This window comes from Chiloscyllium plagiosum, chromosome 13, assembly GCF_004010195.1.
Source record: "Chiloscyllium plagiosum isolate BGI_BamShark_2017 chromosome 13, ASM401019v2, whole genome shotgun sequence".
Lineage (NCBI taxonomy): Eukaryota > Metazoa > Chordata > Chondrichthyes > Orectolobiformes > Hemiscylliidae > Chiloscyllium > Chiloscyllium plagiosum.
This window is the reverse complement of record NC_057722.1, coordinates 60933139-60946533: the sequence shown is the minus strand read 5'-3', so window position 1 is coordinate 60946533 and position 13395 is coordinate 60933139. Positions and strand designations below refer to the sequence as shown.

Below are 13395 nucleotides of genomic sequence, written 5' to 3'. Positions count from 1 at the left end.
AAAGATGATCTTACACGCTGGATGTGGTGGAGTAGATGTGGAGCTCCCAATATGGCTCCATACATTCACTGCAATGATTCTGCCAACTATTATAGGGCTTCTTCATGGCAAGAGCTTCTCTGATGTTATTTTAGTCTTGAAATGTAATGACGTAAGTTGCAACCTGTCACTGGCTCAGGCAAGTGGAGTGCCAACCAAGGAATCAGAGAATACACAATGCAGGAAGAAGATATTCGTGCCTGTGTCGGCTTTGTTAAGGAGTTGTCAAGTTAATCCCACCCCTCTTTCTTTTCACTATAGCCTGCAAACCTTTCCCTGTGAGTATTTGTCCAATGCACTTTTGAAAGTTCTGTTAGATTTTGTTTCAGTCTAGCCCTGTTTAGCAGCACGTTCCAGATCACAACTTGCGGAGTTATCTAAAAAACAATTCTCCTCACCTGCCTTCTGGTTTGTTTGTTTGATGGATTATAATCTGTACCTTCTGGTTACTGATCTAACTGGCACTGGGTAGTTTCTCTCCATTTTTTCTGTCAAACCCTTTGTGATTCTGAACTGCTCAGTCAAGTCCAAAGATTGTTGATGGAAGTAAGCTCCTTTCCTGTCAAGCGTTGAAGGTGAAAGACTAAGTATGTGCCTCTCCAATCCATTGCTGATTCCATCCCACAGCACTGGGCTCTCTCAAATTGCCCAAGTTGTGCCTTGTTGGCTGATAGTAAAAAGGTGAGGCATGATGTAGAAACATAGCTTCTAAATTTAACTTCAACTAAACGCATGATGTAAAACTCTCAAACGTTCTTCATCTTCAATGATTAATATATCCACAGACAAGCCTGGCCTTGATACTTGGCACTAAAGCTGTCAGGTAACATGACTACTGCTGGGCAAGATAACTTTAATCAATCTTTCCTTTGTTTCTGTTCCTCCTGTTTTCCCTTCTTCCCTGCAATGAATTCAAATAAACTTTATCAAAGGTCTTGTCTTGACCAATTTTGTATGTTGACTCCGCTGGACTTTCAGTTTCAAGAAGTGGGAAGATTTTTAATTATCCATTCTTGGGATGCAGAGTGGTAGTAAGGCTGGAATTTACATCTGCATCCTTAATTGCCCTGGAAGGAGGGGTAATGAGCTGCCTCCTTAAACTGCTGCTGTTAGGAAGGGACCTCAAGGATTTTGACACTGAAGGAACTGCAAGTCTGGATGGTGCATGACTTGGAGGTGAATGTGGAGGTTTTGGTGCGGGTGTGAGGGAGCTGGTCAGCAAGTAGGCTTGAGGGCCAACCCACATCCCAGGTTGTATCTGCACCCCAAAGATAGGTTTCCCTTTCTCGGTGGCCTGGCTGCTGAGTAGATTATAGAAGTTGCAGAGGGGACAGCTCCATCATAGACGCTCTGTTGCCCTTTCTTCCCTGGGAATGCATCCTGCTGCTTCTTCCATGTTAGAAGGTCTCTTTGACGTCCAGAGTTCACCCATCATCCTGAATTGGACAGTAAGCCCAGACTCTCATTGGTCAGTTCATGGAAAATTGCTGCCATGTTACTGTTCACCAACTAATGCAACTTTTGTGACCTCTGTATCACTTTGATCCTTCCATTCTGAATCAAAGAGCAAAATCCGGCACTTGGACCTTTCTCTTCCCCTAATGTTTGATTGTCCCTGCACCTGCAACTTGGCTCAATCCTGTCAGAAGCTGCCATTTTATCATCATTCAACCTTTTATGGACAAGATCAGACCATTGAGACCGCACCACAATATAAGGGCAAGAACAACGGAATTAAACACTCAAACTTCAAGCCAATATCCTTCCCTATGCAGTCATATAAACACCTAGGAGAAACAAAAAAAAAACAATGATAACTCTGACCAAAGATGGAAAAATGTTGCAGAGGTTTGTCCTCTGACCACTGCCTCTCCCCAATTCCCTCTCCTCACCTCCTCAAGTGATCAAAACCTACTCAGGCAATCAAGAAGATGCCGTGTTCTCTATGAAGACAACTTGCCTTTTTAATGGTGTGATCTCTGCCCAGGTCAGGAGCTGGTCTGGACCCCTCCTGGAGAGAGTTATCACCCAACATACCAACTACATTCCTGAGGCATCACTACCTTCAGGGAAAAGAAACTCTGCCCAAAATATTGACCATTCAAACTGTCCCCAGTTCCTGTCCAATAGCTAAATGTTAGTGATGCTATCATGCCATTGAATTATTTACTTTTTGACATCTGTCATGTCACTTCAGGGTCGACACTTCTTTGAGGAAGTAGACCAAAGTTCGCGCCTATCCAGTTGGCTTTGGAGTTACACCACCTGATCCATTTAGTTCTAACTCAAATCATAGAATCCCTATAATGTGGCCCAACAAGTCCATACCGACTCTCCAAAGAATATCCCACCCAGACCCATTCCCCTACATTTCCCCTGACTAATGCACCTAACCCACACACCTCTGAACACTATGGGCAATTTCTCATGGCCAGTTCACCTAACCTGCACATCTTTGGACAGTAGGAGGAAACCGGAACACTCAGAGGAAACCCACACAGACACTGGGAGAAGGTGCAAAGTCCACACAGTCGCCCGAGGCTGAAATTGAACCTAGGTCCCTGGCGCTGTGTGGCAGCAGTGCTAACCATTGACTCACTGTGCTAACCTAAATCAAAGCTATGCACTAAATTTTGATCTCTCTGTTGTCTGGGGACTAACAATTATCCAGGCATTGGAAGATAAACTTCCAGAAAACTCAGGAGAAAAATTACAGGGACAATTAAAAAAATTTTTTTTTGTCTTAGTGCTATGAATGTTTGACTGACAGCTGAGAACAAGCCAATTGGCTAATGGAACATCATGAAAGGAAGCATGTTGCATGACCACTGGTGGGAGCATGAAACCTCCAGGAGTTGAAGGGCCCATTGTAGCTCAATTGCCTTTGAGTCAGAAAAGTTTTGGTTCAAACTCCACTCCTTAGCCCTAAAATTCAGGCTGATTCTCCTAGCGTAGTATTGAGGGAGTGCTGTACTGTCATAGGTACTCTCTTTCACATGTGATGTTAAACCAGGATGCTGTCTGCCATCTCAGGTGGACCCAAACAATTCCACAATCATTATTTTGAAGAAGAGCAGAGGAAGTTGACCCCCAGTATCCAGACCATTCTATATCCCACAACCAATATCACAAAAACAAAAGGATTACCTCTTCACAATCAGACTCCTGTTTGTGGGAGCTTGCTTTGTAAAAGCGGCTGCTGCATTTCCTATATTATAATGGTTGCCACATTTGCAATAGAAAAATCATTGGCTGTAAAGCTCTCTTAGATGTCCTGTGTCTGTGAAAGCCAGTTATGGAAGTGCAGTCTTTCTCTCTCTCATCTGGTGAAGTTGGCAGCCCTGGTATTGTCCCAGCCTGTTACATGTTTTCCTCACCTCCATCTTCCATTGCTTCGCTAGATTGGGGATGGTGCTGTGGTAGGGAGGGGATGGTGCCATTATGAGGCTGACTGATGTGGGTGTCAGTAGCTAGCAGTTTGTGCTTCACCTGTCTGTGTCTGTCTATCCATCTGTCCTGTCTATCTATCCATCTATCTATCTATCTGTCTCTCTGTGTCTCTGCAGAATTCTGGTGACATAAAGTGGACTGGCCATGTTGACAGTAACGGCTTTGCCAGCCACACCAATCTGCCCGATCTGGTGCAGCAAAGCCAGTCTCCTGCCACTACACCAACCGAGGCAATTGGGCGAACCACATCTCAACTCGCTCAGGAAAAGGACTCAGCAGCTGGGGTAGGTGGTGGTGGTGGTGATGTGGGTGTGGGGTACAATATAATGGGGAGGAATGTATCCTCTCACTCAAGTTGCCACTTCTATACAAAGAACTCAGCTGAAGAGCTTAAACACCCAGCAATGGGATTAATTGGACAGCTGTTTGAAAGAGCTGGCATGGAACACAAGGGGTCAATGGCCCTGTTTCCTGCAACACTCCCTTGCTTCCCTTGGGTGGGTCTGCAATAATTGTTCTGTGACGAGTTCTTGTCTAAACCACTGGGACCTCCACTTGACATTGACTTCTTACCAAAATTGCATGTTTTTTCTTTTAAGTTGCCACCCCATCACCTCTCCTGCCTCTAGCTGCTCCCACTCACTGCCAGATAGTTGCCTAGTTTCTAACTTATTGTGGTGCCAGGCTCCCAAAGAGTTGGTAGAAGCTGTTCAGCAGATTCTGACTTTGGGTTTGTATTTTGGAGTCACAGCTTTGAATGTATTCAGCATTATACCAACTGGTATTTAGTAACATCCTGGCACATTCTTTAGCTCTTACATGACAGATTATGGGAAATCAGTAGCCTAAGGCAGGTAATATCTTTCACCCTTCCTGCCGTTTAAGCACGGTAATCCATTGCTAATTGAGGTTGGATCAAGATTGAGGTACTGCACTTGTTAATAACCTCAACGATTTGGGACCAAAGGAAAGTGTAGAATGTTCAAGATTTTGTTCAAGATTTATGTTGATGTTATTTAACCACCAAATCGTCCCCAGTAACGGAGCTGGTAAGTGGGTGGCATTCAGGACTGAGCCATACAGAATGTTACATTCTCCATGAAGATCAATCTCTTTTACTAAAAAAAAAAGAATGACCAGTTGCGAGCTGAATGAATGACATAAGGTTTTACTGTAACAAAGGAAGTATCATTGACTAAAGTCTATTTTCACTTTCGTGGCATTTTTCTTTAAATTCCATTAGCTCGGTTAGTCAGATGGCTGGTATGCAATATACAATGATACATAGGTTCAATTCTCACAACTGAAGCTACCATGAAGAATTTTCCTTCTCAACGTTTTCCCCTCGCCTGAGACATGGTGACACCATCAATCATCTCAGTTTCTAATGAGAGAGCAGCCCTATGGTCCACGGGCACTATTGTGACTTTGCATTGCCTATGCTTTAAACTACTGAAGGAAACCTTTCACTTGTATATTACTACCCATTGCATTTTCTGTTTTGTCAAGCAATTCATAGTTACTGTCAACTTCCAGCATTTTCCTGCATCCCCATTCTACCATACTCTAAGTGACCAACTCTGAGTGCTTTCCTCAGTTTTCATAGTTTCTTGAATTCCCCAGTAGCGGTAAGAGCTGTTCTGATGATTTTCCCCTCTGACCATACCAGGTCAAATCATCTGGAACCCTTTAATGGCTACAGGACATGTCATTGACTAGAGACCATGACCCTCTCTGTTCACTGTTTGTCATATTCCTTGCTTATTCAAAAAGCCTGTGATATCAAAAGTACTTTTCTCTGCTCTCTTCCCTGTGGAACATGTGTGCCAACAGGATTGCTAGTTAGCTATTTTTGACACAAATTCTCTTTTATCGTAGAAGTAAATGGGCATTTTACAGCACAATTGTTTTTAGTTTGATTTTGGTGCTTTGGGAGACTCAGCGTCTCCCCTTGCAAACTTGGAGACTGCTGCCATTATAGGTGAGTGTAATTACCCTTCGCCATCTTGTCGGTACAACAGTCTGAGCCTCACTTTCAATCCTAATTCCTGCCTTTTGTTAAGAAGATTTCAGAGTAGTTCACATGATTGCATCCATTTTATCCTAAAAGGTAGGTGCAGTTTGAATATATAACGATTGGTTGTAATAAGAATAGCAAGGATCTAGGGTTCAATGCAACACTGAAAATACACAGGGTCTGTGAGTAAGTATGCCCCCAAATATTCCCAAATCACCTTGATAAATTCACTCATGGAGATGACCAATCTAAGTTGCAAGGCGGAAAATGTTTTGGAGCAACTCCTCCAATGACAGGCTGAGCCTTGCTGTGAATGGAGTAACAGTGAACAGTTAGTTAAATAAATGGTAACAGAGATGCTGATGGACCCTTTCACTGGGGTGAGGGGTGTGGAAGTGGGCTTTAGCAGAGGCCAGAATCAAGGGCCACATTTGTCTGAGACAAGACATTCTAGTTTCTCGGGTGAAGTGAGCAGAACGGGGCTACGGGGATGGTAAGGAGTCTTGTTTAACATTCCATTTTAAGGTTGTGTAAGTCTTGGAGCTCCATACTTGGGAAAGGTGTCTTGGATCTCACGGTAATTTTAAATTTAAATGAGTGATTGAGGCTTGAGCAGTAAAAGAGATAGAAACTGCCTGGCCATAGTATTCAACCTTTGGGAATATGCAATGGAAGTGCATTCACTGCGACTTCACTAGTCATTGGAAGGTGTGTTTAAGGCCATGGGACGTTTCTTGTAGAAGTGTGTGCCATCATTTTGGGGGATAAACCTTTTGTTTTTACTGACTTACATTCATGTCTTGTGCCAACTTAACTATTCTCGTGTCTAAATTAATGCTTCCCTTGTACATGGTGCTCATGTTTAAGAAGAATTGATCATTACTGAGCACAGTGACAAATTCTTCTAATTCTGCTCCAGTGTGAGTTCACTTGTCAATCTTAATACAGTAGATATTATTGGTGTGTGTTGGCATCACCTAATAAATGAATTAGAGGGAAAGAATACATCTCACCTGAAAACCTACAAAACCACTAAAAATCAAAACCAAGCCCCCAAAACCAAAATCCTGCAGCACATCAAAAGATAGTCCTTTAGTGAATCTCAAAAGGACATTTTGACCCTAGTTCAATATCTATTCTATGTTTTGCAATAAAAGAGATATTGCATTGGCAGATCAAAGCTGATTTAAACCTAGGCCCTCACACTGAAAGAAGCTGAAAACCAGCATTGCTCCTCGTAGTGACCTCTACGAAATAGTATAGGCATGTGAACAGCGGGTGACCACATCTTGCTCTCTGTTGGAATCTCTTACACATTGTGCATGAACAACTAACACTTGAACAAAGTGCAAAGGGAAGGTCACAAAAGGGAGGAACGCATGGAAGAAATCGAGGGAGATGTAGAAATAATTTGTAAACTGCCAACAGTTTTGACACTCAGTCAATTTTGGATGAAAAGCATCTTCAACTCAGTCTGCTCAGGATTTCAGAATGTCTTCACTCTGCTCAACTTTTCTAATTTGAACCTATAATGCAGTCTTTTTCATGCAATACTGAGGGAGCACCACATTGTCAGTGTGTCAATACTGAGGGAGCACCACATTGCCAGTGGTTGAGGGCTAAGGAAATGCCACATTGTGGAAGATTCAGTACTGAAGGAGTGCTGCCCTGTCGAAGGATCGATATTGTGGGAATGCTGCACTGTTGAATTTTTGTACTGAGACAGTGCTGGGCAAGAGTTGGACTATGGGAGTTTCAGTACACTATGGTTAGAGTAGTATCTATTTATCAGCCAACAATTGAAATGACATACACGATCTGGTTATTTAATTTATTGTTTTGGGTGCTTTGCTGTCTGAAAATAATCATGTTTCTGAGGGATGTTATATGGTTTCTATTATCAACTGCAATGCTGGTTTTAAACCTGGACACCAAGTTCTAAATCTAACTTAACAAATTTTGTGTGATTCATTCACCAAAATGTAAGCATCACCAGTAAATTAGCATTTATTGCCCATCCTTAATTGCCTGGAGGGCAGTTAAGAGTCAATCACATTTTTAATTCCTTCAGGCCACTGAGATCAAGATGTTAGGGCTGCTGATAATTTTAAAATTTTATTTTCATAGGATGTGGATGCTATTGGCTGGACCAGTATTTATCTTCCACTTGTAATTGCTGTTGAGAAGGTAGTGGTGAGCTACCTTCTTCAACTGCATTTGGTGTAGGTAGACCATGGGAGTCTACCTACCTATTAGGGAGGTCGTTCCAGGACTTGACCCAGTGACACCAAAGGAACTGTGATATATTTCCAAGTCAGGATGGTGTAAAGCTTGGAGGAGAACTTGCTTGGTGGTTTCTCCATGTATTTGCTGCTCTCCATTTGAATGACTGGATGTGTTTCAAGCTGCAGTCAGCCAGTCTAATGATTCCAATTTGGCTAGGTCACTGAACGAGTGGTTCACATTGGACTCTAACAAAACTCCTTCATGGAACAGATGGCAGTAGTTAGGCCCTGAAGTTGGCCTTGCTTTCAGATCCCTTCATGGCCTCACTTGCTCCTTATCTCTCTAACCTCTTTCCTTAAACCTTCAATCCTTTAAGAGTTTGGTGCTTTCTCAATTCTGGTGTCTTCTGCAACCCTAAATTTGATCTCTCCAGAACTGGCAAATGCATCTTCAGTTGCCTGTAGTTTAAACTCTGGAAGCTCATTCCTAAACCTTTCCACCTCGCTACCAATGTTCCTTCAAAATTGTGACAGTTTGTGGTCATGTTGCAATTGAGAATGTGCTGTATGAAGACCAGAGGCTGCTCGTGGGCAATGTTCCCTTTAAGATGAGGGCATACATGACAGCACCTCACTCTTAAAAGGACTGTTCCGTTGAGTAAAACAGCTGTGCACAGCAAGCAGAAATTAGAGGGCATATTGCTGTGTCTCCTTTTTGCTGTCTATCTCCTCCTTGAAAACTATCCTTAAATCCTATCTTTTTGATCACCTGTCCAAATATCTCCTCATGTTGCTTTGATTGTGATCAGCGCTGTAGTTGATAATGCTCCTGTGAAATATCTAGTGATAATTTACTCCACTAAAGATATGATGTAAAGGTGGGTTTTGTTATTGCTTTAAGCTCCAAGGCGTTAGTGCTTCACCAAGATACAATACTTGGAGTGAAACGGTGTATTTCTGTGTTGCAGTATGGCCGGGGCACAGGCACAAAATCATCCTTCACTCCATTTGTGGACCCCAGGGTATTTCAGACATCACCCAGTGGCAGTGAGGAAGAGTCATCAGCAACAGGTAAGTGCCAATTGCAACGGGTAAGGACAGTGTCCACCTCAGGGTCTAACCTTTGCAGAACCATCCATAGATTTGCATTTGCCAGGGCAATGATAAGATGTCAGTCTTGGCTGAGAGATAGCACTCTGGGCTCAGAAAGAATGTCCTGGTCTTAAAGCCATTCCCCAAATCATAGGCCTGTCATCTTATTCTTTACATGGGATTTAGGAGTATCTATCAAGGCTGATGTTTATGGCCCATCCCTAGATATCCTTTTACTGAGTGATGTGCTGGGGTTTCATAAGGAACTTTAGAGGCAACCATATTTACTGTGCATTAGGAATCACATGTAGACAACACCAGTTGTCTTTAAGGACACTAGTGAACCAGACAGGTTTTCACAATCAATTGTGCCTTCATTACTGAGTTGGCTTTCTTAATTGGATTTTTTATAATTGCATTGAATCTCACTCAATGGAGAATTGGGATTTGAACTGATATCTGCTAAGCATTGGCCTGAGTCTTTGGATTGGTAGTCCAGCGACATTACCACTTAGAGTTGGATAGCTCATTTAGCTGAATGGCTGGTTTGCAATGCAGATTGATGGTAATGGCTCAGGTCTGATTCCATACCAGCTAAGGTGACCCACCTTCTTGACCTTGACCCTCACCTGAGGCATGGTGATGTTGAGGTTAAATTCACCACCAAGGATCTGAATTGTTAAAGCAATTGCTTTCCAATTCAGTGGCTTTTTAAAAACGTTTTTCTCAGCAGTACCTGGCAGTCTTCTTGACTGACATTAGTTGAGCTTGATTTGCTGTAATGATCCGCTCTTTGCTGCCTGCTGGAAATGAGCAACGAGTGGAAAGGAGTCGGCAAAGTAACATATGCAACCCACAAAACAACATGCAGAACATGTCGGCGTTTTTTTGGTGGTGGGGGAGGGAGGTGTAGGGTAAGGGGTCTAGCTGTCCACAAGAGAGAAAATAAACCAGTGTCAGGATTCTGTGGATAGCACTTCCAGCTCCGATTTTACAATGCTGTGAGATTCATTCTTGAGGACCTGATCCCATGATCCACTGACACCAACAGTGCAATCCAGAGGATGTGCTTCACTGGCAAGCAATCCATCCATTGGAGAAGACCCATCCATCCCCCTCAGCCAAAGGTGAAAAATACCACCACATTATTTCCATGAAGGGCAGCAGAGTTCTCCCCAGTACTCAGCCAACAGTTAACTGGCAGTTAGCATCAATAAAGGATACAATCTGGTCATTAATGCATTGATCTTTGTGGGATCTTGCTGTGCACAACTTTGCTGCTGCATATCCTATCATGAAACAGAGAATTCACAGTGGTCAGGGTAGTTCTCTGGTATCATTAGTTATACCTCAGGGTGCCCTTTCCTCCAGTGACTTTAATTGGCTCTTATGTTTTCCCAGCAATGTTCTCCAGTGAGATGCTCCGACAGGAACAGGCAAAGCTGAATGAAGTTCGGAAGATCTCTGTGGTAAATGTCAACCCAACAAACATCCGACCCCATAGTGACACCCCGGAGATTCGGAAATACAAGAAGCGGTTCAACTCTGAAATACTCTGTGCCGCACTCTGGGGTGAGCTGCCTATCATCTCCATTCTTACCCCTGAGATCTCCCTGTTCTCCTCAATGGAATCATTCAAGTGACCATGAGAGGTCTCACATTAATCCCACTCTGCTCTTCACCCACGCTTGTACTTTTTTCTGCTGGGGCAGCAGCAGAAGCATCTAGACTGAGATCAGTGCTAGGCTTCAGCCACTGTCCCCTACATACTTGTCACCAGGCTGAACTTGCTGAAACTCCATCACTACTCATGCTCAGGTTATTAGGTAGGTCGGAGTGGCATCTGGAGCCTCAGTGTGCAATATGGTTTATCTGGGTCCACTAAATATTGGACTTATACAGAACACAAAGGACGATGGTTGTGGTTGTAGGGGTCAGTCATTTCAGCTCAAGGGCATCTCAGCAGGAGCTCCTCAGGGTAGTGTCTTAGGTCCAACCTTCTTCAGTTGCTTCATCAATGACCTTCCTTCCATCATAAGGTCAGAAGTGGGGATATTTGCTGACAATTGTGCAATGTTCTGCACTGTTCATAAAACCTTGGGTACTTGTGCACTCCATGTTCAAAGATCTAGACAATATCCAGGATTGCACAGACAAATGGCAAGTAACATTCACAGCAAATAAGAGTCTTGACAATGACTATCTACAACAAGCAAAACTGTAGCCATCCACCCTTGACATTTAATGATATTTCTGAATCCCCACTATCTACATCTTTGGATCTACTAATAACCAAAAACTGAATTTGCCATATCAATACTGTAATTACATGAATAAGTCCAAAGCTAAGAAGTCCACAGCAAGTAGTCCACTTCCTGATTGCCTAAAGGCTTTCATCATCCACAAGGTACAAGTTACGAGTGTGATGGAATACTCCCCATTTGCCCGAAGGGTGCAGCTCTAACAACACTCAAGCAGCTTGACACCATCCAAGACAAAGCTCCTTCGACAACACTTTCCAATGACCACTACAATCTCAAAAGAGATTAGCATCATATAAATGGGAAAACTACTACCTCAAGTTTATCTCCAATTCACTCACTAGCCTGACTTGTAAATATATTCACATTCCTTTAGCGTCACTGGGTAAAAGAAAATTGGTACTCCCTTCATAATAGCATTATTTGTGTAAATGGGCTTTTTCTTCCATTCATGGGATGTGGGTGGCTCTGGCTGGGCTAACATATATTCCTAGGGTGCGCTTGTGTCTGTTTGTCGATGTATGTCTCCCCATTCAGTCCTTGTCCATGTTGGACTGTGATGCTGTCAGACAGCATCTGATTTCAGTTGAGCAGGAACTAGTGTGACTGCACTTTGTAAGCTTGACTACGCCGTCCCATCAGCAGTTAGATTGAGCTGGTTAAATATTTCCCCAAACCATGGTGATCATCTTGATGAAAGTGGTGTGAACAAATAAAAGCAGAATTTGAGGCAACAGGAGGGATAAGAATCTGCTCCAAGTTGGCCATGTTCTTGGTGAGGACGAAAAGTTTAGACATCAGGAAAGATTGCATCTGATTTATTTCTACTGGACACCAATCTCTTCCTAATAGCTATTCTGGTTTTCCTTGTGTTACAGGAGTGAACCTGTTGGTGGGCACAGAAAATGGTTTAATGTTACTGGACAGAAGTGGCCAGGGGAAGGTTTACAACCTCATCAATAGGAGGCGCTTCCATCAGATGGATGTTCTGGAGGGTCTCAACATTCTTGTGACGATTTCTGGTAAGGGATCACTTGGCATATATGCCTGGTCCATGTCAGCCATTAGTAAACAGCTTAAAAGAAACTTTTGATCATTCAAGTTTAACAAGTTAATCCAACTGTCTTAAAGTCTTTCTGAGGTTTGGAAAGGCGGAGGCAGAGTAAACTTTATTCATTATTCAAAAGTCATGAAAATGCAACTTACTGAGAAGGACAGCAGCAAAGATCAGCTGAGATTTAACATGTAACAATTGTGCCAGACAAACTGTGACCTGCTGCTGTGAAAAGAAAAGTTCATTTTGATGCATTCTGTCCACTGAACAGGTAAGAAGAATAAGTTGAGGGTGTATTACCTGTCTTGGCTGAAGAATAGGATATTGCACAATGATCCTGAGGTGGAGAAGAAACAGGGTTGGACCACAGTTGGTGATTTGGAGGGCTGCGTACATTACAAAGTTGGTATGTAACAAATTTGTTGTGCATTACTTGATCATCATAGACTTTGCAGATGTTAACCAATGTGGGAAAAGGGTCTGCCACCCTACTCACCCACAGCATGGCCACGGAAGGTGGCCTGCAAAACACAGAAATCAAGCCTGCCAACATATACGGAAACTACCCAGAGTGCTCCAGTCTTGACCAAACAGGCTAACGTAAAAACCAGACATGGCCAAGCCCTTTCTAGCCCAGGGAATACACTCCCTAAAATAGCTTTTCATAATCAGCTCCCAGCCCCGATCAACACTGCAGTCCCAACACATTAAGGGCAGGCTCATTTCCCATTGAAACCGATACCGCATAAACAAACAGGCCTCGGAAGACTTTGCTTGTAGTAGTAACAGAATGGATGCACCTGGATGCCAGGAGAAGGGACATTTTCACATACTTGTGCAGCCGAGAAATACAATGAAGAATCCTCCAGAAGACATTCTCACCCACTCACGGAGATGGCTGGAATCTCCTGTGTCAATTATAAATGAATTGCTACTGCTGGACTCTTGATTAATTTCCATTCTGTTTATTCTTGTTTTAATCTGTTTACAACTTTCACCATTGTACTGTAACTGCTTTACAATGATCACCTTTGTGTTGTACCCCTACAAAAATATGCCTACACTTTCTGTTCGGGGAAGAGCATTTGGCCATCTGTGCAGAGAATCAGTTCTATGTCAGCCTGGTTAATTTCTCTTCCACGATATCGCTTTGTGTAATAAACTGCTTGCCAATTTCACTATGATCCTTCTTTGTGGTCTCTGATCCATTGGGCTCAATTCTCTGACAACTAATCACTTCCCCTTTTCTATAATGGC

At 43.0% G+C, this 13395-nt stretch overlaps 1 protein-coding gene across 7 annotated transcripts in view; it reads left to right on the top strand.

The window, feature by feature from the left end:
- The window catches only part of LOC122556119 (TRAF2 and NCK-interacting protein kinase-like), a 254751-nt gene that overhangs the window by 232107 nt on the left and 9249 nt on the right, over window positions 1–13395 (top strand). For all 7 annotated transcript variants that reach the window (XM_043702582.1, XM_043702583.1, XM_043702587.1 and 4 more), the window contains 5 exons: window positions 3606–3773; window positions 8700–8802; window positions 10225–10395; window positions 11963–12106; window positions 12410–12544. In XM_043702582.1, coding sequence (XP_043558517.1) covers window positions 3606–3773; window positions 8700–8802; window positions 10225–10395; window positions 11963–12106; window positions 12410–12544 — 721 coding nt within the window. The remainder of the gene's footprint in view (window positions 1–3605; window positions 3774–8699; window positions 8803–10224; window positions 10396–11962; window positions 12107–12409; window positions 12545–13395) is intronic.